The sequence below is a fragment of the Fusarium oxysporum genome, chromosome 3, assembly GCF_000149955.1.
Source record: "Fusarium oxysporum f. sp. lycopersici 4287 chromosome 3, whole genome shotgun sequence".
Taxonomy (NCBI): Eukaryota; Fungi; Ascomycota; class Sordariomycetes; order Hypocreales; family Nectriaceae; genus Fusarium; species Fusarium oxysporum.
This window is the reverse complement of record NC_030988.1, coordinates 5,529,434-5,556,413: the sequence shown is the minus strand read 5'-3', so window position 1 is coordinate 5,556,413 and position 26,980 is coordinate 5,529,434. Positions and strand designations below refer to the sequence as shown.

The 26,980-nt window shown below is 49.6% G+C and overlaps 4 protein-coding genes across 9 annotated transcripts; all 4 read right to left on the bottom strand.

Annotated features, from left to right (window-relative positions):
• Nucleotides 1–668: 668 nt before the first annotated feature.
• On the bottom strand, nt 669–5,392 carry FOXG_14987 (uncharacterized protein). Of its 6 annotated transcripts, none has more exons than XM_018395050.1 (4): nt 4,823–5,392; nt 1,926–4,662; nt 1,020–1,873; nt 669–942 (listed from the first exon to the last, which is right to left on the bottom strand). In XM_018395050.1, the coding sequence occupies exons 1-4, from the start codon at nt 5,061–5,063 to the stop codon at nt 704–706; spliced, it is 4,071 nt and encodes a 1,356-aa protein (XP_018255036.1). In that variant the 5' UTR covers nt 5,064–5,392; the 3' UTR covers nt 669–703. The 6 variants fall into 6 exon arrangements, with proteins under 6 accessions (XP_018255036.1, XP_018255038.1, XP_018255037.1 ...); XM_018395052.1 differs by having other exon boundaries at nt 5,216–5,392; XM_018395051.1 differs by having other exon boundaries at nt 1,926–5,392.
• A 710-nt stretch (nt 5,393–6,102) lies between these two features.
• On the bottom strand, nt 6,103–8,784 carry FOXG_14986 (uncharacterized protein; the record flags this gene model as incomplete). Its single annotated transcript, XM_018395049.1, has 4 exons — nt 6,103–7,475; nt 7,570–7,972; nt 8,132–8,475; nt 8,574–8,784. The coding sequence occupies 4 exons, from the start codon at nt 8,782–8,784 to the stop codon at nt 6,103–6,105; spliced, it is 2,331 nt and encodes a 776-aa protein (XP_018255035.1).
• Nucleotides 8,785–12,543: 3,759 nt separating this feature from the next.
• On the bottom strand, nt 12,544–16,186 carry FOXG_14985 (uncharacterized protein; the record flags this gene model as incomplete). The annotated part of the gene is made up of 2 exons (XM_018395048.1): nt 15,444–16,186; nt 12,544–15,380 (listed from the first exon to the last, which is right to left on the bottom strand). The coding sequence occupies exons 1-2, from the start codon at nt 16,096–16,098 to the stop codon at nt 12,544–12,546; spliced, it is 3,492 nt and encodes a 1,163-aa protein (XP_018255034.1). The 5' UTR covers nt 16,099–16,186.
• A 5,618-nt stretch (nt 16,187–21,804) lies between these two features.
• Nucleotides 21,805–24,598, bottom strand: FOXG_14983 (uncharacterized protein; the record flags this gene model as incomplete). Its single annotated transcript, XM_018395047.1, has 3 exons — nt 21,805–23,123; nt 23,333–24,364; nt 24,400–24,598. The coding sequence occupies 3 exons, from the start codon at nt 24,596–24,598 to the stop codon at nt 21,805–21,807; spliced, it is 2,550 nt and encodes an 849-aa protein (XP_018255033.1).
• Nucleotides 24,599–26,980: the final 2,382 nt, after the last annotated feature.

Sequence of the window (26,980 nt, the reverse complement as noted above, 5' to 3'; positions counted from 1 at the left end):
TGGGTTGACGTATCTGATCGTGTCGCTCATCATCGCATCCTGTCCGAAATGGCCGTGCCTCCAGGTCACCCAGATTACCCGTCCTATCATCATTCAAGTCATACTCGTAAACCCTGCTTTTGTCGCTTCCGTCTTTTCATCATTTTTCCCGCCGCTTTCGCTGTCTTGGGCAAGCTCGAGTCATTGCTAGTTGCAGGCCGTGTCCGTCGTTATTATTGAAAGTCTTGGTATGTCGTTGAAAGTGGAGAAATCATTCGCCCCAGATTTATGGGGGGCCGCTCTGGTTTTATGGCCTTCTGATGATCCTTGTCCACAGCGCCCCTTCTAGCCCCAACCCCCTTATATTGCCCCTGTTATCACTGGAACCCTGCCAAAACCTTAAATTATTCCTTAGGCATGCCTACTACAGCCCTTGTGGAGGGGCAAAAGTAGCTCAACTACCCTATTGCTTGAGTTGATATTTAATTTTCTGATTCGAATCTTACCCAAATAAGAACTTATGTAGCATACCCTCGTCTCTGTATGGTACCTTAATACATTAGTTCGCCAAAGCCTTGGCTTTCTACTTAGGTTTTTTTTTTTTTTTTTTTTTTTTTTTTTTTTTTTTTTTTAAAAAAAAAAATTTTCTTTTTAGGTCAGCCTCTTATCCTTCATTTACTTTTATGGTACTCGTTTTCTGGATAGACCTGCCATAATGTTATATTTATTCCCTATCTTTAATAATAGCCGAACATCGATCCACCCATTCTTCCTTATTACTCTTAAATACACTGCCAATAAAAGTCCTCGGCTCCTTCATGAGAAACATCAGGTCGTTACGCAGTTTAAAGAGCTCGTCTTTAGGCGTAAGACGCGACTCGCAGTTGCGTGGACTATCCCGGTTACCCTTGACTTTGATCCAACCCAGTTCTCGAAGCATTCGATTGTTGACCCCTTTATGCTCTACATTTACGAATCGTCAAGGTATCAGTTATCTTACTTCACTAACGCTAAACAGGATCATCATGGACGCGGCTCACCGATTTTCTTTGTCATTTCAGACACCCGTAGCACTGTATCCTGGTCTTTATCCCACGGAAATGCCTCTGGCCGCAGGAACCAAAGCATTCTCGTCACCATGTTGGCTGCTAGAAGAGCTGGATCCCTTCTCTTGGCCGTCACGCTGAAGCCCTTCGTGTTGGGCCGGACCTCGGGGGTCGCACTAGACGCTGTGATGGTCAACGTGAGAATGAGCATAAGATCGCATAAGGGGTCCTCAAGACAATCTGTCAGACAGCAGTACGCTGCACAGTAGTGAGATAGCACGCGTTGGTCCCCTTTCGCGAACAGCCGGCGTATCTCCGTAAAGCCTCTTTCCACAATATCTGGGATCTGCTTGAACGGTATCTTGCAGCCTAGGTCGATTCGCGGTCGGATCTTCGCTCGCTTAACGCCAACCGAATCGACGGTCCTGCGAGCCTCCGCCTCTAGCGCCCGTCTCTTAAGGCTATCGGGCCGAGCCGCGAGGACCGTTGCAGACGCAGCCGCTCCCACGAGCTGTACTACCTGTTGATGCGTCAATCTCCGGCGATGAGAGCCAGGTACCCATTCGATACTCGCAGATACCATGGCAGCTGCGATGCCCGAGACCCACTGAGCCCTTGTTGCGAAGCTGCCTCTGGTATGTTGGATGGCGGCCCGGAGGATAGAGGGCCATGTTGAGTGGGTCGGTGCGACAGACTCGACTCCTAGGTGACCCTTCCTACCGCCCTCCATCAAAGCAACGAAGATCTCTTCTGCAAAGTCGCGTCTCGTCTTTAGCACGATCTTTGACTCATTCATCATCAAGCGGTCATCGAACTTGAGCACTTCCGCCGACAATTTCTCGAAGTTTCTGTGGCAATGTTAGGAACGCTAAGGAATCTAAAGAGACTCCTGGCACATACGACGTTTTGAATGGACTGTCTCGTGCCTCCCAGGCTTCTAACGCGATCATCGCCTGAGCACTCTCCTCATTGCCCGTGTCGGCATCACCATGTTCTCCAACATCGCTCCTACCGCCACTGCGGATACCACGATTCAAGCCACGGCGAACTTGGCGAGCAATAAAAGCGACCGTCTCTGGTATCCACAGATCTTGGAATACCTCATGAAGGAACGTTGTCATCCTATCCATCCCGTCTATTGACCTACCCCCAAGCTCAGCAAACCACAATTGACTGTGTCGGTTAGATGCTACAGTTCTATCGTAGTGGTATTCTAGCGAGGCAACATGCATCAGAACGGGCCGTCCATTGCTCAGCTGTGGCCATCCCACAAGGTTAACGAGTCCTTGTCCATCTCGGATGTCCAACATTCGCGGCGATATAAATGGCCACCCGCATGTTTTTAGACTATCCATCGTACCAAGGAGCCTCATGACTTTGGTAGGCAGCACCCTCGGGTCCCCGGTGAAGCAAAAATTGCCCAGTCGATCGAGAGCAGCGACGCCTTCGGAGAGAGCCATACCTAGTCCTTTCGACCCAGCCTCGCGAAAGCGACGGTCCATTTCTGCTATGGCTGCTTCCATAACCCTGGCAAAAGCCACCATGACTCCTGGAAAGATATCAGGGTTGAAACGCCGGAGGATGCCTGCATAGAGCTGTTTCTCCTTGAGGAAGAGACGCATGAGCTGAAAAATGGGTTGTAGTACGCTACTGAAGTTTCGACGGCGGCGCACGAGTCGTGGGGCATCGATGGAAATGACCTGCTCGAATCGGAACGCAAACTCATTCGCTTGCATGGCTGCTTCCACCCTCTGTCGCTCCCGCGCAAAAGGTGTCGATGCGCCAGGGTTGTCAGGTGTGAGTCGCCCCCTCACCTGGGCCAGGAGCCGCTGCTGCTTGTCCTTGAGCCGCGCCGTGCGCTGAGCCTCCGTCGAGGGAATGGTGAGTGCAGCTGTGGCGAGGCCGTGGCTGGCTAGTAGGTCGTGAGGGCCATGACGGATAGACCGTTTTAGGTTGGAATAGCCCTGGAAGAAGCCAAACGAAAGTACGTCGGCACCCTGGTTCTGGTGACTCATGTTCTCTTTCATGACAGTAAACAGGTCGTTATCCAGGAAGGCAGGGGGACGATCCGATGTGAAGTTGCCGTATGCGGGGTGGAAGCCGAGTGGGTAAAAGGTGTAGTTACTCCCGTAAAACTCCCCGGCCACACGGTTGCGGTCGGCAAGCAAGCATACAGGACGGCTTACCCTTCCTTCTGTGCCGGGATACGTATTTTCTGCGGTACAGTGAACATCAACAGCTAGGGCATAGGAGACGTGGCTGATGTTATCGAGGTTGTACTTCGCCTCAAGGGCCTCGCGCAACCGCATCAGGCCGGGACTATACAACGCATCATGTTCTCTCTGGTCCTCCGTTGCTGGTATCGATGCTGATGAAGGAGGTAGACTGGCTGGCGAGATGTCTGGTGCTTGCCTTGGATGGACGTCGTCGTTGCCGTCAGTATCTGGGCTCAACGGCTGCTGCTGGGAGTTGTCTTGCCCATCATATTGATGCTCCTGATCTTGTAGTTGAGTCCCGTTGTCTTGGCCTATATCAGTGTTCTCAGATTCGTTCATCCATTCAAGGAACCTCCGCTCCCGCTCTTCATCACCATTGGGCCCGTTCGCGTCGACTTCGCCATCAATATCTCGATATTCCGCATCGATGATTCGCCCTGGACTGAGGATAGGTGGTATTGGAGAAGCAACATCGTCCACCCTCTCCGACACGAATAGACTATCGTTGTCCTCCACTTCGACGGTTGGTTGGTCGCATAGCTCGTCGAGCTCATCCTCTCGTTCCTCTCCTCCAATTTCCCCCCATCCTTGCTGTGTCGCCGGCACACTATTGCTTTCTCCATCGTAACCGTCGTCGGACTCGTCGAACTCATCGTCCAGTCCATCGAGATAGGCTGGCCTAATGACTGTTTCTTCTTCGAGATTCGCTATGCCTTCGTTGACTTCTATGTTGATGTTGGCGCCATAGTCATACGCGTGGAAGGCGGGTTGATGATCGGTCCAGAAAGTGTCGTCCTGTGCGGAGAACCTTTCGAGAAACCCCGTCCAGCCGTCCATAAATAGTGTCTGGAATATGACCCATTTGTCAAAAGCAATCATCTGCGTCTCCTTGCCTCCGAGGGCCCATCTCGGCTCAACACCTTCACCAAGGAGCTCGCCTCGGAGGAAGATGTCCTTGATGTATGATGCGAGCATCAGAGCACGGCCCTGTACGAGTGCGGTCCTTGTATGTGTTGCATCGTGTCGTCGACGGGGGTTGTTGGCGCCGGCAGTTCTCTGATTCGGGTGCATGACAATGAACCAAGCTTCCCGAGTGGCGCCGGTGGCAACGCGGAAGGTGCGGCCGCTCAGGTCAAAGTCGATACCCTGTGCATGCTTTGCGACATACGGGGCACTCCAGTGGCGAAAGGATATTGTGATATTGTCAAAGAAGTGGCTAGGCCGGCAAATCGGCCGACGCGGTAGACCGACGATGCTGACGAAATCGAGCCGGAATACGGGGTAATAATCGTCGTCCTCGCTCGCCGGCTTTGACCCAGTCTTCTTGCTCCCATAGTCCAAGACAACTCGGCGCTGGAGGAGGTCAAGGGCACGTGTCCCATCGAAGGCTTCGTCGTTCGTCTCGTCGATGAACTCGTCAGCTAACACGACATATCAGTCAGGATGAGTCAGACAAATATTTGAGAAACTGGCAGCGTGTCCTCGTTCAAGTTCTAGGTGGAGAAGAGGGTGGGGGGGGAAAGGGCTGAAACAAATCAATCAAGGCTTCTACAACGCTCTTCGAACAATGCAGTGCCATACCATACATCCAGGAATCGCCGGCGCGACGGTCTACTCTCCAGCCTCTTTGAAACTGATCTGTAGCGTCTTCTGTGCTGACTATGCTCCCTTGGATGCTCGCGGGCTCCTCGAGATAATGTTCATCAGCCAAGAACGGAGATATAAGCTCTCGTGCCTCTTCTTGGTCCTCGCCATCATCAATGTCAGGACCGTCAGAGTGGACATCGAATTCGACCTCCTCTGGTAGCCCCAAGCACGGCATGATAGGCTTCTCAGCGTCCGTCACAACGGTTAGTTATGTTGACCAACGAGAGGTGACCCTAATCCTCGTAGGATGCTAACTGGTGATGAAAAAGGATATGAGTTGGTATGAAGGATAGGGGAAAGTGACACAACACTAAAAGAAATACAGACTGTTTGTTTCTGTCAGGAATATCTCATTGTTGTCACCTGCGAAACTGTTCGCTGATTTATAGGATTCGACTACTGTACAAGCTGGTGCAGTCAGACGCGAAGCGCGTCGTTCTACGTCGTGCTATCATAGCCGTAGCTGAAGTCCTTTACGAAAGGGTACCGCGTCTTCAGTCAGGCTCGAGCCTCGTAAAGGAGGCAGCTACCGCACCTACCATCGGCTCATCAGCTTTACCCCGAACGCGCCCGTAAACAACCCGTGCCGGCATACCCAGGTCTGGGTGTCCGAGCGCGCATGTGGCTGAGGCCAAACCCTGAAATATATAGCGCTATCTCATGCATCTTCTTCGAATTATCACATTCTCCATCACACGGAATGACATCAAATCCCTCGTGATGCCCTCATGTAAAGGGTTGGGGGGTAAATACTGCGGGAAATGAGATGGCTTACTCGTCACAAACACTATGAAACTCTAAAGACTTATCACATTTTGAAACAGCAGGGGTGCTCTACCCCCAGTCCAGTTCTTTCCGGCCTATCCGCATCTTTTTCCCTGTGTTTTCAACCTTCCCAATATTATCAAACCAGCCGTTGATTCTAGGAACTCCAAAAATCAGGAGCGTGCACATGGTCGTGACAGTAACGACATTGGTTTAACCTAACTACTTCAGTAACCTCTCACAGGTTAAAAATAATACGTTTAGTTAGAAAGTATAGTTTATTATTATTATTACTATTACTATTTATTTATTATAATTACTGCTGCTTATCATATTTATTTATTGCTGTGCTACTGCCGATGGTTCGCCAGACTGAATCGTATATCTTTTGGTATAGGGTATGGCTCGCTCGTGCTCACAACCGCCGCCCCGCCCGCGCTGGGAAAGGATCAACGCTTACTTCCGGACGTCGCTACAGGACCATCCATCCAGGACGATCTCTCTTGTGGCTGCGAGCTAAGGATTCGATCCTGGTGACGCTGGCGTTGTTGCTTCGCCCTAGTCGTCTGGGATTGGCCAGGGCTTGGCCGCTCGTTCGGTAACAACGTCCTGGTTGCTGATAATTGGTGGACCCTGCCGCTCCCAACATCCCCCTTCGGTAGTTTTTGCAGCGGACGGCCGACTTCAGCTGCAACGTAAGACTTCTGAGGAGGTGGCTGGTAACTGTAATCTGCGAAACTTCTCCCCTGTGTGCCGTCTCTGTGGCGGTGGCTTCTCATCATTGCAGTCCCCTGGGCTGGAGGCAACGAGGATATCGCAGTCGTCGCATTATCAGTGAGCGGCGGCGGTGGCAACGATAGTGGCTGTTGTTCAGGATGCCGTGATTTCTGGCGCTGCTGCTTTTGTTGCTGCATTCGGGGTAATAGGCCTTCTTCCATGGCTATGGCCCTTGTGCGCCCGCTGTCACGCTGTGCCCTGTCTGCCGTGTTGATCGGAACAAACCCCTGCGACGATGGGGGTTGCTTGATGATGATGTGGTGATTCGATGATACGGCACCCTGTTGTTGACAGAGCACTTCATTCGAGGCGTGGCTGATACGCTCTTCTGGTGGAAGCAAAGATGGCAACTGCCGCTGCTGTTGCTGCTGATCATCGTGTTCGGAAATTGCAGTGGCTGATGTCATTCCTGCCAGGATCCCCTCGTACCCCTGATACGCCGCCTGGATTGCGCGGAGTGCTTCACTCGACCAAGGATGTCCTTCATCAGACTCGTTGTTTTCCACTGCTTTGCGGCATCGATCGGAAGCCCATGAGAGAACAGCATGATCGATGTAGGCACCAAGTTCGTTCGAGGCATACACGCCTCTCAGTGCAGGATTCTCCTTCACTTCGGGAATATTCCCCAGCTGACTACAGATAGCTCGTGTGATGGCTGAGGCCGGTGGTCTGTGGCGCATCTCGGACCGCGGTTGATGAATCGCGTTATCTGCGCCGACGCGTTCGGAGATCGAATTCTCCCACACCGGACGAAATGCAGGACCAAGGGCGTGTTGGACTATGTGAAATAGGCCTGTCCAGAGGTCGCCGGTACTGAAGCGTTCTGCATAGTGCTCATCATGTTCTTCTGGCATCAAGTCGAGATAGTGTTTCGTCGAGGGATCCCTGAACTCGGTCATATGGCTGCGGACGTAGTCGAGGACCTGCCTTTCCAGCGTTCGTGAGCGCAGGTCGAGCCAGGATGCCATATCGTCGGCGCCATCGACATCGCCGTCTTCCCTCCGCCGAGCCCACCAATCATCCCCGTGAGTAGTTACCATAAGACCTTCGATCGCAGGTATCAAGTCCTGTCGTCGTAAGGGCTTATTGTTCTCGTGAGTATCGACAATATCTGCGGGTTGAGTGTTTACCCAACGTACTACATGGTCGATGACCTGTGCCATGACCTCGCCTTCCTCCTTCTTGATCTTCAACAAGGGCTGCACATCCGGAAACCGAAGAGTGAGGTCTGTTGAAGAATGGCGGCAAAGAACCGTCATAAGGCTTCCTTGTTCGAGCGAAGCTTAGAAATCCACTTCCGCCGAGCTGTCTTTTTGGACCGGTTTGATGGTGGAAAGGGGCCGATGGGCTGGACTTGCTGTCGTCGTTACTGTTGCCGCCTCCCTTGGGATAAAAGACCTGGTGAACATCAGCAGCATCATAGGTGTCGCTTTTGAGGCTGCCGGCTAGCACATTCCAATCGGAAATTTGAATGGACTCGGAGGTGGAGGTAGGAAGTGCCCTCAGAGTTTCGAGTACCTGGTAGAACGCATCGAACCAATACTACTCCCAGGTCAGCAATATGTTCTAGGTAAGGCTTGATGGTGGCCAAGATTATTTTTCTTTTTCTTTCTTTTTCTTTTTTTGCCCTGGAGTGGAAGAGATGGACGAAACGATGAATGATGAACCATGATCCACAGACACCAAGGGCGAGTCACTCACATCGTCCAGTCTGTACCCTGCGATCTGATACCATTTTGAAATGTTAAATGTGGTTCTCCCCAGGGAGGTTCGACACCAGCGGGTAACCCGAGGTCTCCACCGCTCGCTTCGCCACAGCGTGACGAGACGGCTGATGGGAAAGCGAGCTTCACTTGTCAGGCACAAGATGTCCAGCATGCTTTTCTCGATACCCTTCTTGTTGACATTTCTCTCGACGGAAAATAAAGTGGGATCCCGATCAAAGGCCGAGACGAGCTGTAGCCAGATTTGACCATGGGTGTCGGGCAGGGTGAGATCACGGCGATTGACACGAAGCTTGATGTCAAGTTCGACTGGTAGAGTGTCTGTGCAGAAGGGTGAGTATGGTTTGTCATGTATATATTAAACATGTACGGAATGAAGATTTGTTAATAGTATCGGGGACGATTGAGAGGGGTCACACCTTTGTCGTAAAACTCGCAAATCCACCATAAATCGCTCGAATCAGAATGCGTCTGTTTCACGTAGTCTTTCAAGGCCTCGATGCGATGCTGGCCAGCCATGAGCTCGGGCCTCTCGTCAATGAAATCGGCCCAGTTTCTAAACGATAACACATATTGACGTCGGTCCTGGATATGGCTCTGATTGGTATCTGGGAGGGCGTTGATGATCATCTTTTGAACGGCGGCGGCACTGCAGGAGACCTGGATGTAGTGCTGCTCAGCTCGACGTGCGAGGCCACCATTCTGGAAAGAGCGACAAAGATGGGCGACATGGTTGCGGTCGAGGGGCCTGTTACTGCCGCGAGACCAGGAGAAGTCGAGGAGATGGATGGGTAGCTCAGCGACGGCAAGGCGGTAGGGCTCCGCCTGTTTCCTCAGGGAATCGACCTCGGTGAAGGTTTGTGGAGCAGGCTTTGGGGATTTGGCGGGCTTGGATGGTGACGGTGGTGGTGATGATGATGATGGGCAGTGGATTGGTATATATTATGTATGATGTATATTTTATCGTTACTTTGTTCCCAAGTTAGGTGAGATGTGGGAAGGAATAGTTGAGGGGAGAGAAAGAGGATATGGATGAAAGTATGAGGAGTATTATTATATCGAATGGGAGACGGGAGAGGATACAGGGATCAGAAAGGCGACCAATCAAAGAAAGGTAGGAGACAAAGAAGGGAGGGCGAATGAAAAGTGCGGAGAGGGAAATAGAAGGTTAAAAGTTTAGAGGGAGGATGGGGCGCACGGACACTTAAACCTGGGATTGAGATATGAATTGGCAAAAGTTTTGGAGGATTGAGGGTGCACGGACACCTGAACCCAGGTTCAAAGAATGAATTGGCAAAAGTTTTGGGAAAGGTATGGTGCACGGACACCTAAACCTAGGTTTAGGCGGGTCTGGTGTAGAAAAAATGTCAAGTTTACTAGCAAGGTTATAAAAATGTAGAGACCTATAAGTAAAAAGGTCTAAATATTTATGACTTGTAACCCTAACCAGGACCCCTTCGGCGTGTTTTTTGACTACAATCCTCTGGCTCAGCTTTTGTTGATGACAACTTCTGTCAAAGGTGGAGAATGGGTTCACTCGCCTAATTACCGACGTCACCTTCACCAGGGAAGCATTCTTTTCGTCTGTCGTTCAAAACGGGACATTAAAACGGACGATATTCATAGGTTTTGTAACCTCATTGAGGAAATCGCTGTGCCTTTTATCTTGAAGGAAGATGCATCCAGTCCCGGCGCAAAAAAGAGATTGCTGAGTCGGCTTGAAGAAGAAGGAACTCGTCGTGGCATGAAATACCGTGTGGAAATGTACTGAAGTATGTTTTCGGCTTGTACTGTTTAGCATACCTACCTAAATATTACTGCATCTTACGTTAAAAAATACATATTAGAGTGGTGATGATAATGCTAGAGTCGCGATGTAGTTTTTTCCAAGTCTCATCATGAAGGTCCATGCTGCCTCATTTTTCGACACCAGCTAACTACCCTATACCATACACCCATTCCAAGTCGCTGCGTATTTTATACTGCAACTGCCGTAAAGCATCCTTTTGACTGAGGCCATCTAGTATTTAGTATTATGTAGATTTCTTTTCTTTAACTAGCGCGCATTATAGAATTTCTGAGTCGAGTATGATATCGGTCTTAAAAATAGGTCCAGGTATAATGCCGGCCAAAGTTGCGTAATTTCCTGTCAAGCCTCGGCCACTTATTCCACCTGAACAATAAACCTTGTCCGGATTTTGGGACCTAACAACTTGCTTTTTTTCTATCCGTCGGCAGCTGCGATCATAACTTTATGCACGTGTGCGCTACAAAGGTAGCCTTGAAATTACGCAAGAAAATACATCGTACTGCACCCATAGTTCTCACCCCATCATGTACGCTCTGCATACATTCATGCCGCTCACCCCCGTCTAGTTCGACAGTGCAGCTCAAACTAGTGTTATCTTCGCCATAAGGATGGAAGGTACCTACTGCGCTATCCATCATGGAGAAGCCCTCTGTTCGCTTTGACTGATATTCACTGATTGCTACATTACTCTAGCCTGACTATCATCTGGTCTCTGACTGCCTTTCTCAAACGTTTCTGTGGTCTCCACGACTGGTCCGTCTCCTCTGTCTGCGCGCTCGAACCCTTATCGTCGGAATGGATCGAATCCGTACCGACGACAACCTTACCAGCTCGTACACAGTCACGTCGTCGGAAATGTCTCCGGAGTCTTTCCCGCTCCTCCGCTGTTCGTGGACGTTTCCTAGCTAGCAGTTGTAGATAACGGAATCCTCGTGACTGTGCTGCTGGACCTCTTGGAGCTTCTTGCTCAGCTTGCCATGTCGCGGAACGCGAAAATGATACGCGAGACTGTCCAATTTCGGGTGTGATGCTTCCCCCTGGAGTGCTAGGATGAACGTTGCCAACCTCCAGTAGCTCGCTGAAAACTTGGCTGAGCTCGTCTAGGGTTTTATCTCGAATACGCGTGACCATCCGTAATTGGGGCGGATGGCCGTTCTCTACTACGGGAAAGATACAACCTCTATTATATGCCCCAACAGCACGGCCAAGTCGAAGCGTATCAATTCCAATACAGTTGCGCGTGCTGCTGATCAAGTCTCCTGTAGACCAGTGGTAGCACGGTTTTGTATTGTCTGCACTACTTGCCCAGCCTTTATCCCCGAACCGACGCCTGCATACTTCTGACAGTAGTTGCGATAGATCGTCTTGAGTGGAGACCTGACGGTCTGCGTCGTTGACCTTTCGCGTCGGTACAGCAGGCTCGACGTGCCCTGTAGACTTGGAAGATGGAGTGATGTGGACAACCGAGGCCCAAGTAAGCCGGCGTTTGAGATTGGTAGCCCTACTTTCTTTTGTCGTCGTTAGAAGCTCTGTGTCTGACGGCCAGGGCAGAATCCAATGTGTCAATAGCACAATTCGCCTAAGCTGTGCGTACCACTGTGTTGCGGCCGCCGCCCCAAGCACCATCTCCACGAGCTCGATGCTTCGACGAGTCGCGATACGATAGGGCAGCGAAGCCCACCCTCTACGACGCTTCATGGTCGTGCCGGTAGAGCTCGGTGAGAACAGGTCATCGAAAAGGTCCTTCATACTGGTCGACCGTATCTTATTGCCAGCGACGAGGTGTGGTCTCGTGTGGCTCGTATCATGTTGACGGTCGTGAAACAGATCCGATAACGTATCATAGCAGAAGCTCGGTGGGCTAGACTCGGGATATCTCATCGATGCCTCATCGGTGACATCGGAGCCTGTCTTCCAGCTCACGCTCCTCAAGGCCGCCCGCCAGACATCCCGTTGGAAGAGCTCGATGACTGTGGAATGCAGATATTCGAGCCACAGTCTCTTTGCCGCCCCGTCGTCCTGTACTCGATATCGCCCTAACCAACTCTGGGCTTGCCACATGCGAACGTGAACGTCTCGAATATCCTTGAGGACTCTCCATTGACGCTTGTAATCCTGGCGTAGGAGGTCGTTGCCTACGGCGAGTCGATCGCCAACGTCGGAGGCGAACCGCCAGGTACTCCAGTCAAACTTCCCTGGTAGCCACCAGCCAAAACCGTGCGACGTAGACGTCTTGTTCAGACCTAGCCCTTCTCGCTCTACCTTGACGATCCGCGCTTCCCCACCCTCAACTCTCACGCGCTGCGTCGACGTCCATCTATCTCCCCAGAGTACCGATTCTTTCGCGATGAGGGAACAATCGTAGCTGAACCGAAGTCCACGAAGCGCTGCTGCCATAACAACAGTCTCGGGAAGTGAATATTTCAAGCCGGTCTGCGATTTTACATATTCAAATAGGAAACAATATCGATTGACGCGTAGCACGGAGGAAACGGGCCATCGTTTGAGAAGAAACGGAGAAGAATGGATGGTCCCTCTCTTCATCTTCTTCATCATCGCCTGAGCCATCCTGCGGGGGGCTAAGTGAGAACAGACCAGTGATACGCCGTAGAAGGGCCAATGATACCGCGTCTTCTGCACGTAAACCATATGTGAATGCGGAGCTTGCTCAGACGGTAGGCACATTGTACTCGGGACTGGTGCGCATGTGCCCCTCGTGTGGAGTTACGTTGATCTCTGAGGTACGATGGGTCTAGCGCCATGCTCTCGGTGTGGCGGTTCTGGAACGGGTACTGCTTAGCTGCATCGAAGGGAACTTTGATGAGGTTGTAGAACTGGCTATACACGAGACCATTTCGAAGCTCCCAGCTTGATGAACTAGGAGTGATGGTCATATCTCTCGCATCACGAAGAGTAACAAACGGATAGGTCGTCCTGCGGATTGGCGGAGCCTGACGTTTGCCCGATTCGTCCTTGCAAGCGTCTTCCTCACGATGATACAGCCGATTTTGGATCCGGCTCCACTGTAGCCGGCGACGCCAGAGCCTATCCATGCAGCAACGGCGCCAGATAAGCACGCGTCCATGTGGTCCTGTATCGGCCGGCGTCATCTGGCGGCCGATGTCAATGTAAGTGACATCCGGATCAATGTACGCCTCGTCAACCGCAGAATTCCAGTGGTGCTGCCACTCCGCGAGTGCCGACTCGAACGTGGGCCGCATCCATGTCAGTTTGGTGTTCTTAGCAGCCATGTAGAGTCGCAACCCTGCATATTCAGGCCAGAGAGCAGCCCTGGAATGTATCTCCTCCCATAAAGCTGCGAGGTAGCGGGACTGAAGCGTGACGTAGAAGTGCTTGCGTCGTGACCCCGGCTGTGCGGCCGGACCGTCTCGTCTTTTCGCTCCGGTAAACCCATCCAGTTCTTCTTCCATATCGGCCTCCTCTTCCTCCGCCACCGCCAGAGCTGCTAACGCTTCCCGAGGCGCACTGCAGTCCGAAGACGCGATGGCATGTGTCTTTGGGATATACTGGAGTATGTTATTGTCATCGACAACAGCTTGTATGGCGGGCAGCATCACCTCCTCGTACCAGTGCACGAAGTTCTTTTTGGGAATACAGGTCTGGCTGTAAGGATCGGAGAGCTTGCCGGAGAAAAGGGCAGGGAAGAAGGCCCAGATGAACGTATCCGCAAGGCCAATGACACGTCCAAGGCAGTAGTTGGGGATGGTATGGAGAGGCTGGGTTGTCACTGTGCCATCTTGCTCACGCGTACCTGGGATTTCCATGCTCAGATGGACATTATCGACTAGGTTGAGCGTGACATGCGACTGAGTGTACCACTGAATCCCCAGCCGGGCCACGCCAAGGGACGTGGGGAAGCTGCAAAGACTATCGATGTCGTAGGACGACGATATCCTGTCATCTTCCAGACGTCGAGCGCTATGGTTAGAATGCATGCAGAGATAGGGCGGATCTTGTTCACCCTCTACCAAGCCTTCCATGGCGGCTTTGCAGGGTCCGCCATAGCGTGTTAGGCCAGCGTCCGGTGATGAGGACTCCCGCGTGCCGGACCTTAAGAGATCCTTCGCTGGGTCAAGGACGCAAGGTAGTGGCCCGTTTGTGCCATCCTCCCCAGTTACACCCTCTAACCTCTTTGCAATATCTAATAGAGAAGAACAGTTTGGAGAGACGCCTCGCTTTGTAGTTGCATCCGCCAACTGGGAGGAGTGGTCCTCTTCATGTTGCCGGGACGTACATCCTACCGGTCTGCTCCACTCTTGGAACAGGAGCAGCGCAGGGTCAGCCGGTTCTGAGATGGTAACTGCATCGCTACTACTACTCCTCCTGCTGCCGACGGAGGTGGCACTGTGATTTGTTGTTGCGCCCAAATATTGCGATATCACCTCGATCCAGTACGATATAGCACCAACCTCTCGCAAGTCTGGGTCTTGCATCTCGGACAAATACGGCTCCTGCTGTGTCCAGTCGAGTATCCCGGACTGATCTTCTATCATCAAATCCTCACTACAATACTGCTCTCGTGCGGTCAGAAATCGTCGGGCACATTCCACGACTATGACACCGCATGTCCAGCCATTTACTTGTCGAGTGATCGGCACATCGCAAATGGATGCGGGCGCAGAGTCCGGAAGTACCGAGTCGTGGATGTCTCGGAGCGCAGAATAGTAGCAGTCATCACGACTTCCAAGTGAATCGCAGAATAAGAAATGCGGCCGTGCTGGCTGATAGATGGCGAGTGACCAGTGACCGACCCCCTCCTCGATACCTGGACGAAAGATCGACAGTATTGTGGCGTCATGCCGTCTTATATCTTCGATCTCGGCCTGGCTCAGCTGGATAGAGTTGTTCTGAGGCTCACCAAGATGAATGGCGCGTGCGAGCGTTGTGACGTCCCGCCGGCCGCTCAGCTCAATGGCCAGCCGCATACCGCAGAGAACGTCATCGGTGGTAAGGTAGTCTTCCCGTTCCAGCCGACGGCGGAGGTTCCACGAGTAGAGCCCATGATAGATCCATTCTACTCCAAACCCTCTTGGTGATGAATTAGAGGATGGCGATGTGGCACTAGAACGATCGACAAAGCCCGAGTGTTCCCGCGTGAACCTTTGCACGCCCGTGGCTGACGGTAGAAGAAATCCGTTGCAGTCATAAGCTTGTGAAGTTACTCCATTGGAAGAGTTGTCTGAGGAGCGAGTACAAGGCCGCCGTACCCAATCATCCAACATGCTTGTATTTCGTAACTGCGATGACGGCGTTGCAGATGCTGTCGCATGGCTTCGTCCCTGGGCTTCATCAGATCTACGTGATAACCGAGCAGAGCCTTGAGATTGTGGAGTCGAGGATCTCGCATCGCCCTGCAAAAACGCTGAGCCGGAAGCTACTAGTGATTCGATCGTATCTGGTAAGTCGCGTCAGTACCTCTATCAAGATAGAGCCACGCCTGATCTATAGGTTCACAAACTTCCTGCCAGACCATCGCCACTATCCCTCCTTATTGCCTCACTGTCTGGCGGCGTCGTGATGAGCAACTGCTGGACCTTGTCAACTAAATCCTGCAGCTCTTCGTCTCGAGCTTCGAGTTGCGGAGAATTGGCTTCGCCCCTGTCAATGACCGCGTCGTAGCCATCTCCTGTATTGTCTTGTCGTTGTGATATAAGCTCGAGTTGTATTTGGGAGTCCTCGAATAACGGATTGTAGTTATCTTCGGGTGTATCATCTAAACTCGACCGTGCGGCCCGTGAATTCTCGTGATGGTTCCAGACAGGTGGATTCCACGACGTTGATGCCGCTGTTGGGTCCGTGTCCGCCTCACCCGCACAAGTGGGCTCGGCTACTACATCTTGCTCTAAAGGTGTTGGTATGTTAAGATGCGGCTCTAGGTGGAGGCCAATAACGGGGTTCGTAGTCGATGGTAGAGCAGGTGGATGGGGTTGGTAATGATACACAAACTCCGCATTCTGCGATCCAACGGCGACGCGGTGGGAATCAACAGATTGTCCGTGTTGTCGTTGGTAGTATCGTTGTGATCGCGCGCGTTGCGAGGCGAGCCGCTCCTCTTCCGTTTGTGGCACTTTCCTCGGGGGGCGGCCTCGGCGTTTTGGAGCGGGTTGGGACATCGTCTTTCATATAACTTGGCCGAAATGGTTGTTCTCGTAGGTCTTCGCGCGTTTTCCGAGTAATCAGTGACGCGACGCAATTGTTGCTTGCCGTCCCCTGCAGCAGCTGCTGTAGCCTGCATGGCAATCAAACCTTATTTTCTTTTCCGACGGTTACAGGTTCCATGAGTTACCAGTGTCACAGTGTAAACTGGTCCGCGTAGGCCAAGTGGCAAGAAACGGTTTCTTGCAACATCAATTTGCTCAAAGACCTTATAAATAAGAAGGGAAAACTGAGAGCAAGACATCGTTTGTTAGTGGTCATCTGGTTTTCGAGTCCGCTGCATGTGTGATGATGCTGTTGTAAGGAAAAAGTATATAGTGCGCATCTCTCGTGAGTGATATTATTTAGGTATGATCGTGCATTTATTATATAGCATACTGGTCGTGTGTATTAATATGTCGTGGAGTTGGTATGCTGAATTATCAGACCGTTGCATCAAGAATCATGATGGTTGTAAAGCTATCTATTCTAGTGGTTCGCTCTTCGCGCTAAACCTAATTGAATTAAATGTGAGCCAAGACTTCTGGGTGGAGGAGCATCACGACCATCAACCTCATTTTCCATCATTATATTTTAAAACTTCATAAGTAATTCCAGAAAATAGCTATGAAGTCAGGGAAACTTTTAATTAGCTTGAAATGGTCTACTTAAGATCATGGGCATAAGATATTACTATATCTGGAGAAAAGTGTACCCTGAACTCACGAACTCGTTGGCTAACTCTTACCCCCATCTTCATGAGTAACCCTAACCCCTGATGATTAACAATCACGTCTTTATTTTATGGGCACAGTCTCACAGAAGGCCAATATGTCCAAGTTCTCAAGGTATATCGCGCCAAACATACTGCGGTTGTCGGCTAAAGTGGCAAATGGAAACCTGGCAACGAGACAATGAGCTGAGTAAGGTGGCTGTACCTGGGGTTGCCAGCGACATTCGATTTGAGACTTCTCTGGCTCCCTCCGTATTAATATGCTTATGAAAAACTCCTGCATAGTTGTAACCACAGGCGATATAACTTTGACACATGAACATCCTAACTACTTTCTCTGCAGCTAATCGCCAAGCTGTTGTTTATATTGCGCAGTAGTGCTGGGTGAAAATATATTTTATGAAACTTGGTTTTTTTTTTTTTTTATTGAGATGAGAGTTCTTCTCAGGTTTACATCTCCAAACGATTTCATCTAGGACTTTAAACTCTAAATCTAGGACTTTCAGACTGTTAGTCTGAATCCTGAAGCGAAGGGGGATCCCCGGATTTTCCAACACGCGAGGAACTCCAATAAGGCAGGGGGCTCGGGGAGCGGCAGCCGAAGTGCTAGCAATGTGATATTATGGAAAACGTCTACCAATACCGGCATCAGGCTATCAGTACTGGCGTTGTTTGTACGTTGGATTTCCCATGATAGGCTGCCATTAACCAGCAGATCAAACTGTCATGGGACTGCATCCTACTTGAAACAGCCATCTGACTGCACCACCACGCCATCAACCCAACGAGTGCAGCAGCTGTCGGCTTCGGAGTTAGGTTTCGGGTCTTGCAGAAGGCCGTAACAGGTTCGATAAAATTCGGGGCCTGAGATTGCCACATCGGTCTTTTCACACTAGAATATCCAATAAGTTGCCGCACCTAATTGATGACCGACGATATCATACCCATATATCCCCCTTTTCTTCAGAAATGGCTGTAGTAAGTCAGCAAGTGCCACTCGTATAAACATAATAAGAATCTCTTACATATCGCGCGGTGTTTACCACTGCCACAGGCCTTGATCGTGGCACAGTCATTGGGGGTTCCCGTCTCAGGGTATTTCATACATCGGCACCGATCCCAGTCTTCTGCCGAGGCAGTAGTTAAGTACCTAAAAGCTTAATTAGAAATCGAGCAAATGGGGTTCGAATCTACTCTTTACAGCAAAACCATTGCAAGCGCGGGATTCATGGTTGGTAACACGAGAAGTTAGGGTATTGAAGTTCAGGCGTTGCGGAGACAACTAATGAGTCTTTCCGATATTTTCTGAATTGGGTCGTATCTACCGTCTAACCAACGGACCAGACGTGCGGCAAGGAGAAGTGTTTCTCTTTGTGAGGTAAAATATGTTCGTCGCTTAGGATTAAAACTTCACTTCCGGCGATAGAGTAATAGTTGGGCAGAACGCAGGTTTCTCTTCCTTTAAGTACTTAAAGCACATTGATAATCCATATATTATTAATAACCCTGTTATAGTATACCGTGTGGTGCAATAAGTTTGAGGATCTTTGAAGGTCGTGTTCATCTGCCGATTTGATTTATCTGCCGGTCTTGTGTACTAGTATTTAGGTTAAAGCGGCAGAACTACCTTTTACTTGTATTCTTTTAGTGTTTCGGCATATAGTTTAAGCTTTCATTCATATTACAGTGGGGTGCAATAAGTTTGAGGATCTTTGAAGGTACCGAAGCAGCCGGTCTAGCCGGATTAGATCCTGTTCATCTGCCGATTTGATTTACAGTATGTTACAGGGTAATTATACTTTATACTCTACCCGTATCAAAAGAACAGCTTTTAGGAGAGATTTAAGCAGCGAAGTGCGCCATATAAGACTAAAGATGTATTTAATGATGGACTCTCCCTCTATTTCCTCGTTCCCACTCATTCTTTTGTACCGCACCAAGCGTCCGGGCTTACCTTCCCCTCAGTTCCACTTCCTAAGTAAGTCTTTACGTCCTTACTTATACCCTCTCAATACTATATACGGCAGCTATGCAACCCTTACGCATTCTTTTACTTTTCCCCCTAGCTGTCTCTGTGGCTGCTACGCCTATTGATAAGAGGTATGTCTGATTCTCATGAATACATCTGTCACACATTAATATATAAAGCCTCGACCAAGCCGCCACTATTGAAGAAACTGTTCATCAACCTCATTCTCATGACGAGAGAGCCCTTGTCGAACGGTAGGTAATTTAGTATAGATTTGACGTTGCTTCTAATGTAAATCACAGCGACACCAGTGGCATTTTACTCGCCTGCATAACAGGTGCCGGTTCGGCGTTTCAGGCATATGCAGGATGCTATCTCACTGCATTTCGTAATGACCCGCGCACTCTTACGTTGAGGATGGACAAAACTAGGGGTGAACGGATATCGAACGTGCTTGTTATTTTGAGCGGGGGAGCGCTCTCACATGCGGTGGAGGAGGTAGTCCAAATCGCGCCGGGTGCGGTGAGGAACTTAGCTACTTTAGGTGCATCGACTGTCCAGTTTCTACACAATTTCCGCTAGCTAGTGTTGTGTGTTGTGTGGATTAGGCCCGATGGGGATAAGGAGCAAGCAGGTGCGGCATTATATGGGTGGGTTCCCAATAGTCAGCGGCAGTAGTTAGCAGCAAAGTATAACTTCATATAACTATTGCCTTTGAGGAATCAAACTTACGCATATTGTTGTCGTATTAATTTCCAGTGGAAGCTTAATAGTCTCGGGACTTGTTCTTGTTTAAGATTAATTGGCAGAAATAATCGTCGTGCCCAAGTGGTGATTATCCCACATAGGATCCGACTACCTACTCTCTCGCCTTCGTAAGTCAACCAATCGGAATATTGTGAAACAGATTAGCAAGGTAAACAATTAATGCCGTGAGCGGGGGCCGGAGTAAAGGTCCTGCCTGACGCGAGGCCTAGGCAAAGCAACCAAACATTTCGGGCGCCGTGCCACTTCAGGGCTCTTCTCAAGTTCCCGATTGCAGCAGTCAGCTGAGACCAATTGAGTGGCCTCTTCTGCTGTGCGACCCCGTATTTTGAATGCAGATGACTTTTGTGTCTCTAATTGGCAATATCTGACAATAAGCTCGGCTCACCCTCGTCATGCTCGGTCGTCAGCATGAAATGTTTGTGATTTGATTTGTACAACTTTTGCTTGGCTCATTTGTGCAACGAACTTACCTTATACCTCCTTATCCTCCCTTTAATCTGGTTGGCACTTTTCAGTAATTCCTATAATGATCGCTATGCCAAGCCTAATACATATAACCCTCTGTATACCTAGCACTGATATATCTCTCGGAAAAGCTCGGTTAAAAGTAACTTTAGTACTTACGACGTTGTTCAGGTAATAAAATATCAGTCACCAAATAGTGATCACTTAGTAATTATTGAAAAGCGCCGACCCTGATTCATGCCATATTGTGTTGTGTAATGTAAGCACTAAATACAGTAAGGCTCCTAGACTCCGATAGACTGATAGGCATACAGTCGCTGCATACCAATACTACATCGGCCTGAGCCGAAAGAGATAATTATCAGGCGTAAAGTCCAGAATAGCTAGGTCTGTGACATTCTACAACCCTAGCGCTACATCAAGAGCCAAATTACTATACTTTCGCCTGGGCATAAGTGGTTATCCTCAAGCTATCCTTGATATGATGTTGGGGCTAGCAATACGTTAGATTAGTTGAAATTTCTGTACTTGGGGACTTGATAATACGATAGCTCTATTCTAGCATACATACAGACATACATGGATACAGGTTCGAACGCTAATTACACTGATAGTGGTCTCGTTCTCAATGAATCTCTCCTAAATCAGAATTGTAGACCTTTATAACGACGAGGTGGCATGCAAGCTCACATAAGGAGCCCACATATCCTAAATCATAGGAAGGCGAGCTCCAACATCGTTACAGAAAATTGGTTAGGCCTCAACAGCAGTGGTGACTAAGCTTAAGTGGCGATGAAACCGATGAATATGGCGCATAGAACAGCGGCAGCTGCGCCGACGCTTCGCTGGACGTCTAGACTAGCCGCACTATTGTCTCTGTCGCGCCCCCCGTCGCCAGGTTCATTTATATGTGTCACAACCTCACTCATAGCGCTCAAGACTCGAGACTTTACTTCATCAAGCTTCCCCGAGATCAAGGTTTCTGTTCCATCAAAAGCCGTGCCTATGGTTGACGCTTTATCCTTGATAAGCGTTTCGCCACGGTCCAGGAGGCTGCTGCCTTTCTCATTCGCTTTATCCACAAGCTCTCGAGGTCACGTTCAAGGTGGACTTTAGGCGGTGCAGTGAGCGTGGGGCTAATCGAATCTAGAGTAACGGGGGGTTTATCAAACGACCCTTGGTTACTACTGAGGCTGATTAGAACATGCCAGACAGGATATGAGAGGCAAACACTGACGTCTGATGACAGTGATCGGAATGGTCTGGTATGAGTTGGTATTGGTATGGTAAATACCGCCAAGACTTGGTATGGTTTGGAGAAATCTCAATACCATGGTATTTGTTTGTTTGTTTATTTATTTTTCGTCTGGGTGGCTGTAACGAAGCCAGATCTCCTACTGGAGCAAAAGACGTGCTGAGCTAGCTAGGTACAGGGAAACCCCGCTTCCTTCACCATCCAGCATACCAATGGCACAAAAGGTGCTGTATTTCTCAAGCCCGTCACCCGTCAGCGGGTTCGGGGGCAATCTATTGTCGAACTTTTTCCACCGACCAGAATTCTCTCGCGCGTCACTACATCTGCTGACGCAGTCCACAATCTCCAGTAACCAAGTTGTAGCTCGTAGTCGACTGTCGCGGCGGCAGGGAAGAACCTCGGAATTTGGGGTCCATGACGATTTATGAATAGAAGTGCAGGGTGATTGACTGTAGATTTGCTAGCAAGGCGCTCTCGCGACGCGTGCCCATCGGTCAGCATTCCACTCCAAGAACGCCGTCTTTGCCAACCAAATATCCTCTGAAAAGCTTTTGACTTGGCTGACTTCGCCTGCTTGAATCGCCAGTCACCTTCTTGGCATCCATCATCGTCTCCGACTTCCACGCTCGCTTGTTTGGCACCAGCTGCGCCAACGGACGCCGAGGCGGCTTGAGGAGCAAAGCCCGTTCAAAGTCGATCACCATAACCCTGTTTGTCTCAGGATTGAATAACATGTTTGCAAGTCGCACATCTTTGTGGACCACGCCCTCTCGATGCATGGCTCTCAACGACCGAATGGCCTCGTCTTCGAGCGGCCTGTCCGTGTCGCCAATTCTCTGTGCTCTGTCGATGCTGCAGCCTCCCCAGGACAGAAATGTCATGTGCACTACGTAGGCCCGGTGGTCATAGTAGTAAGTCTTGTTCATCGATCCAAGGTCAATGGCACCCAGGAAAACAGGCACGTGGACGCCTTGGATTGGTTTGAGACGCTCGTAGACAGCAGCCTCGTGCTCGAGATCTTTGATGAAAGCCCGCACCGTGCCCTTGCTGACAAAGGTGTAGCCATGCGCAAGTAGGGTCACTTGGAAAACCACACCCCGCGCACCACCCTCCCCCAGTGGCCTGATCCCGTCGTCGAGCGACTGTTTCAGCTGCTTCCAGAGTAGGCGAAGCCACTCCTTGTGATCGACAGGATGACGTGCGCGGGCGGCGGGAGCACAGCTCTTGCCGTGAAGTGCCACGTTCGGGCACTTTGGGTCGAGAAAACCACCCTTGACCATCCCGACAAGACATTTCTGCGTACAGTACTGCCGACCCTGCTCGCCGCCTCCTCCTCCGCGCGGCCGTAACGCCAGTAACGCTAGTCGCTGGCTCCGCCTAGTTCCTTGTCTTGTGTTTCGTCCGCTTGGCGTAGGCGTGTCCGGTGGCCTGGGCGCCGACTCGTCATCAGATGGTTCCTGCCTGTCGTCCTTCCTCAACGACCCCTCGCCAGCCTGGCACGCGGCTGTTCGACGTGTCCTCTTGCGAAGCAAGGCCGGCGACCGATTGACATCCTTGTAGGTGGTAGGTTCATGGCCAGGTGAGTAGTCTGATGACGCCGATCGTTCATTTTCTGGGATAGAACGCAATGTCGATTCGAAGTCCTCAGCCCACGTCTTCAAGTTCTTCATGGCTTTTAGACGTTCCTCCTGCCTATTCCCCCGTCGTTCTCCAGGCGAACCGAGAGCCATAAGGGTGAACGCCAGATATTGACCGACAGCCGTGCATATATGGACGTTGTTTGGATGTGCCGACACCTCCGGACCAGGCTCTGCTAGGTGATAGTACAGCGTCTCAGGTTCGTCCAAGTCAACCTTGAGAAACACGATGGCCTCGCCAGTAGTAAGAAGACCATACCGGTATGTTCCTGGAGGGTGTGGGTGTTTTCCGGCTCGGCACGCTCGTGCGAACTCGGGCCTATTTGAGATGTTTGTCAGCAGGGTTTTTATAACCTCAGGGGAGACGGTTGATTCTATGGCTTACAGCTGCACTGGTGGTTAAAGAATTTTCGGAGCACACGATCATAAACGCCGCTTTGTGCACGTAAGAAATCAGGACCGCCAGCCGTATCCTGGTTGGAAATCGCCTGGAGGAAATCGCTAAGGATCAAATCCTCGGGCTCATCCGAGGGTAATCCAGATAGATCCGACCACACAGATGAGTTCGACCTCGACAAAAGAAGGCTACCTCTCGATTGGGATGATGATGAGGAGCTATGGTGTCGACTAGAGCTAGGTGATGTTAACGATGGTGTCATCGGTTGTGATGCGGCATCATCCTCCAATACGGAGGCCTCGGACCTGTTATCCTCTTCGTCTTCTGTTAAGAGATTAACATTAGACAGGGCTGAAGATGACAAGGGTAGGACGCTTGTTTCGATATCAAACTCCGGCTCAGACTCAGGTGCCGGCACCGACGAGGGTCTGGGCTCGTTGTCCGGTATATCAGCAGGCAGGGACAAGGACGGTGTCGCATCGTCTCGAAGGCTCAAAGCAGAGAGCTCATGAGTGAATGGTAGATCTTGACATTCTGTAGCTTCTTGGAAGATTTGTTGTAATCTTGTAGCATGCCGTCGATCGCGGTATCGTTGGACACGGAGACGTGTCTGCGAGCAGGGTGATACGATATGGTCTACCTCGTAACGGCTGACGGGCGTCGCAGCTATTTGTTCACTTTGCAAAGGTGTCCTAGAGTCTGGGGTTTCCGCTGCAGAGGTCTCTTCATCCTCGTTAGTTTCGGCTGCTTCCCGGTAGCCTATGTTTGCAGAGTATGGCGTCGCAACACAGATTGTATCGGCAGGTATTTGTTCGCTAATCGGTCGCACGGGTGCTCGCAGTCGCGCGGTTGTATCCGGTCTGTGAAATGCCCCATCCGCTAAGATGATTGATTCGTCAATCGTCAAGGGCGGTTCACTAGCGAGACGTGGGCTTCGGCGACGCGAGCGAGTGGCGTGCAACGGCGGCTGTCTGTCAATTGGGAGTGGGTCGGTTCGGCTAGACGGCTGGCCATCATTACCTATCGATAATTATAAGTAAAGTCACGTAGAGTACGGATGGAAAGATGGAGAGACATGCTTGAAACAACTGGATCCTCCAGGATTGTTTCCGGGAACGATTGGCTGACTATATGGGTCTCGGCATCTTCTATCTGTTTAGCCTGGCGGGCTACCAGACGCTGCTGTCGCTCTCGTTCTCGCCTACGAGCGGCCTTTTCTGCCTTTTGGCCTTCTGTTAATGGACGACGACCCATTCTAGCGCGCGTTGACAGAGTTGTCTTTGTGGAACAAGGAGAGAAATAACGAATAATAGAATGCTCTACTTGATGTGTTTGTTTACTTGTTTACTTGTTTATTTACTTGAACCTCACGTCTATATGCAACAGCAGGGCCTACTTTCGAGTTCACGCTTTCTTTGCTTTTTCCTATGTGACGTTGCTGATCTACACAGTATAATGAGTGCTGATAGGAAGTTTGAGATTAAGAGGGTAGAAACTAGCAGGGGTGTAGCGTTTGAGAAAACAACCAGCTGAAAATTTACGGTACATGGACGAACCTAGGGTAGACATGGTCGTAAATAATTCTAAATGTCTATAACAAATACAAATAAAAAATCAGCGATGATTTTAGGATAAATTAATATGACTACTGATACTTATAACGTTATACTTTGTTTGATGTCCTTTCTTGTTGGGGGGGGTTTTTCTTTTATCCTTCCTTGGCTTGATAAGCTAAGTGATTTCTTTAATAAAATAAGATATTTGTCGATATTGTTTTTCATATTCCACTGTCAAACATCGAAATCATAATGATATGAAGTAAAACGAGATACCTGACGCTCGATTTATGCCATGGCCGAGGGCTGAGAGATATTGAACGATGAATTCTTCAGTCCTGCAAATATCGTGACTTTCCTGTAGGAGTTTTGATTGATCACGAGTCACCTTGAGCGCCAAGCTAGCAGGCAGAGGAAATTAGGGAAAACGTCTTGACTCGTGTATTAAATAAGGAAAGGAGTGACTCTAATGAACCTTGATGCGTAGTCGTAATTTTTGTACGGTCATTGTATATTGTATGGCATCTCCAGACTCGTTATTCTTAGACTGGATGCGACTTTACTCCCAACCCTAGCATCCTGGTCAATTTATCGGCAGGGTTGGGTAGAGTGGGGTCTGTACGTTCAGTTATTCGATATTCTATTGGTTCGGTGGGTCGACCGTTCAGTTAAACGCAATACCATTGGTCTTCGGTATCAGTCACTAAAAAATGTAGGATAGACGTACTGACAAAGGATAACACGATTTAGACATTATAATACCTGGCTGATGCGAGGTACCATGGTTTCATTGGGCTATATAGAGTAATATTTATTGGGCCTTTATTTAAACTGACATTATATGGTCGCCATCGGTGTAAGGATCGAAGGAAGCTAGATTCTAGCTGGTATCTTTTCTGTGTCTTCTAGGACCTTTACAAATAGTGAATCTAGTTGAAGAACAGTGCGATGATTCTCAACGCTAAGTGCTGTATAGACAATTGTCGAGAACAAATGGAAAAAAATCGGGCATCGAGAAGAGCAATTGTTGAGAGTATTGAGTACTGACACAGGTGCTCGAAGTAAGGTTAGCTGAGAGTGGATAGTGGAGACATACGTTCAGTTATTCTTGATAGGATTGGCCGCAATGGCAAGCCACTTGCAGGGTTGTAACGGTACGTACCGAGCAACGTTTGGGTCTAGAGTTAGAAAACCTCTGAGAATGGGAAGGAAAGTACGAAGAAATGCGCAACACGGATCTAAAATGTCTAAAACGAGTGATAGTGGTTGAATTACATTCTGGGCTATCGTTGGACATGACTTACACATCATCTTTCGCAGTGGCGGATTTGTTGTGGATTTTTATCTGTGGTATTGACCTGCGACTGAAATCTCACTGACATTCATGACCATCTCAACCCTGCCCTTACTTACAACACTGATGCTGTGGCCCTGCATGGCAATTAAACCTTATTATTTTCTTTTTTTTTTTTTTCGGCAGTTACAGGTTTATGGGTTGCCAGTATCACAGTGTGCACTGGTCCGCATAGGCCAAGAGGTAAAAAAAAAAAACAGTTTCTTGCAACATCAATTAGCTTAAAGGCCTTATAGATAAGAAGCAAGAAATAACTAAAAGCAAGATACTTATTAGTGGTTTTTGAGTCTACTGCATATGTAATGATGTTATTGTAAGGAAAAAGTTTACAGTTGGCGTCTCTCGTGAGTGGTATTATGATCGTGCATTTACTATATAGTATACTGATCGTATGTATTGATATGCCATGGAGCTGGTATGCTGAATTATCAGATTCGTTGCATCACGAATTATGTTAGTAAAGCTATCTATGTCGTTCAAGATTGAAAGGTAGATTCCAGTGGTTGGCTTTTCGCGCTAAACCCAATTGAATTAAATGTGAGCCAAGACTTCCAGGCCGATCCCGCGCTATACCTAATTGAATTAAATGTGAGCCAAGACTTCTAGGTGGAGCATCACGACCATCAACCTCATTTCCATCATTACATTTTAAAACTCCATAAGTAATTCCAGAAAATAGCTATTAAGTCTGGGAAACCTTTAATTAGCTTGAAATGGTCTATTTGA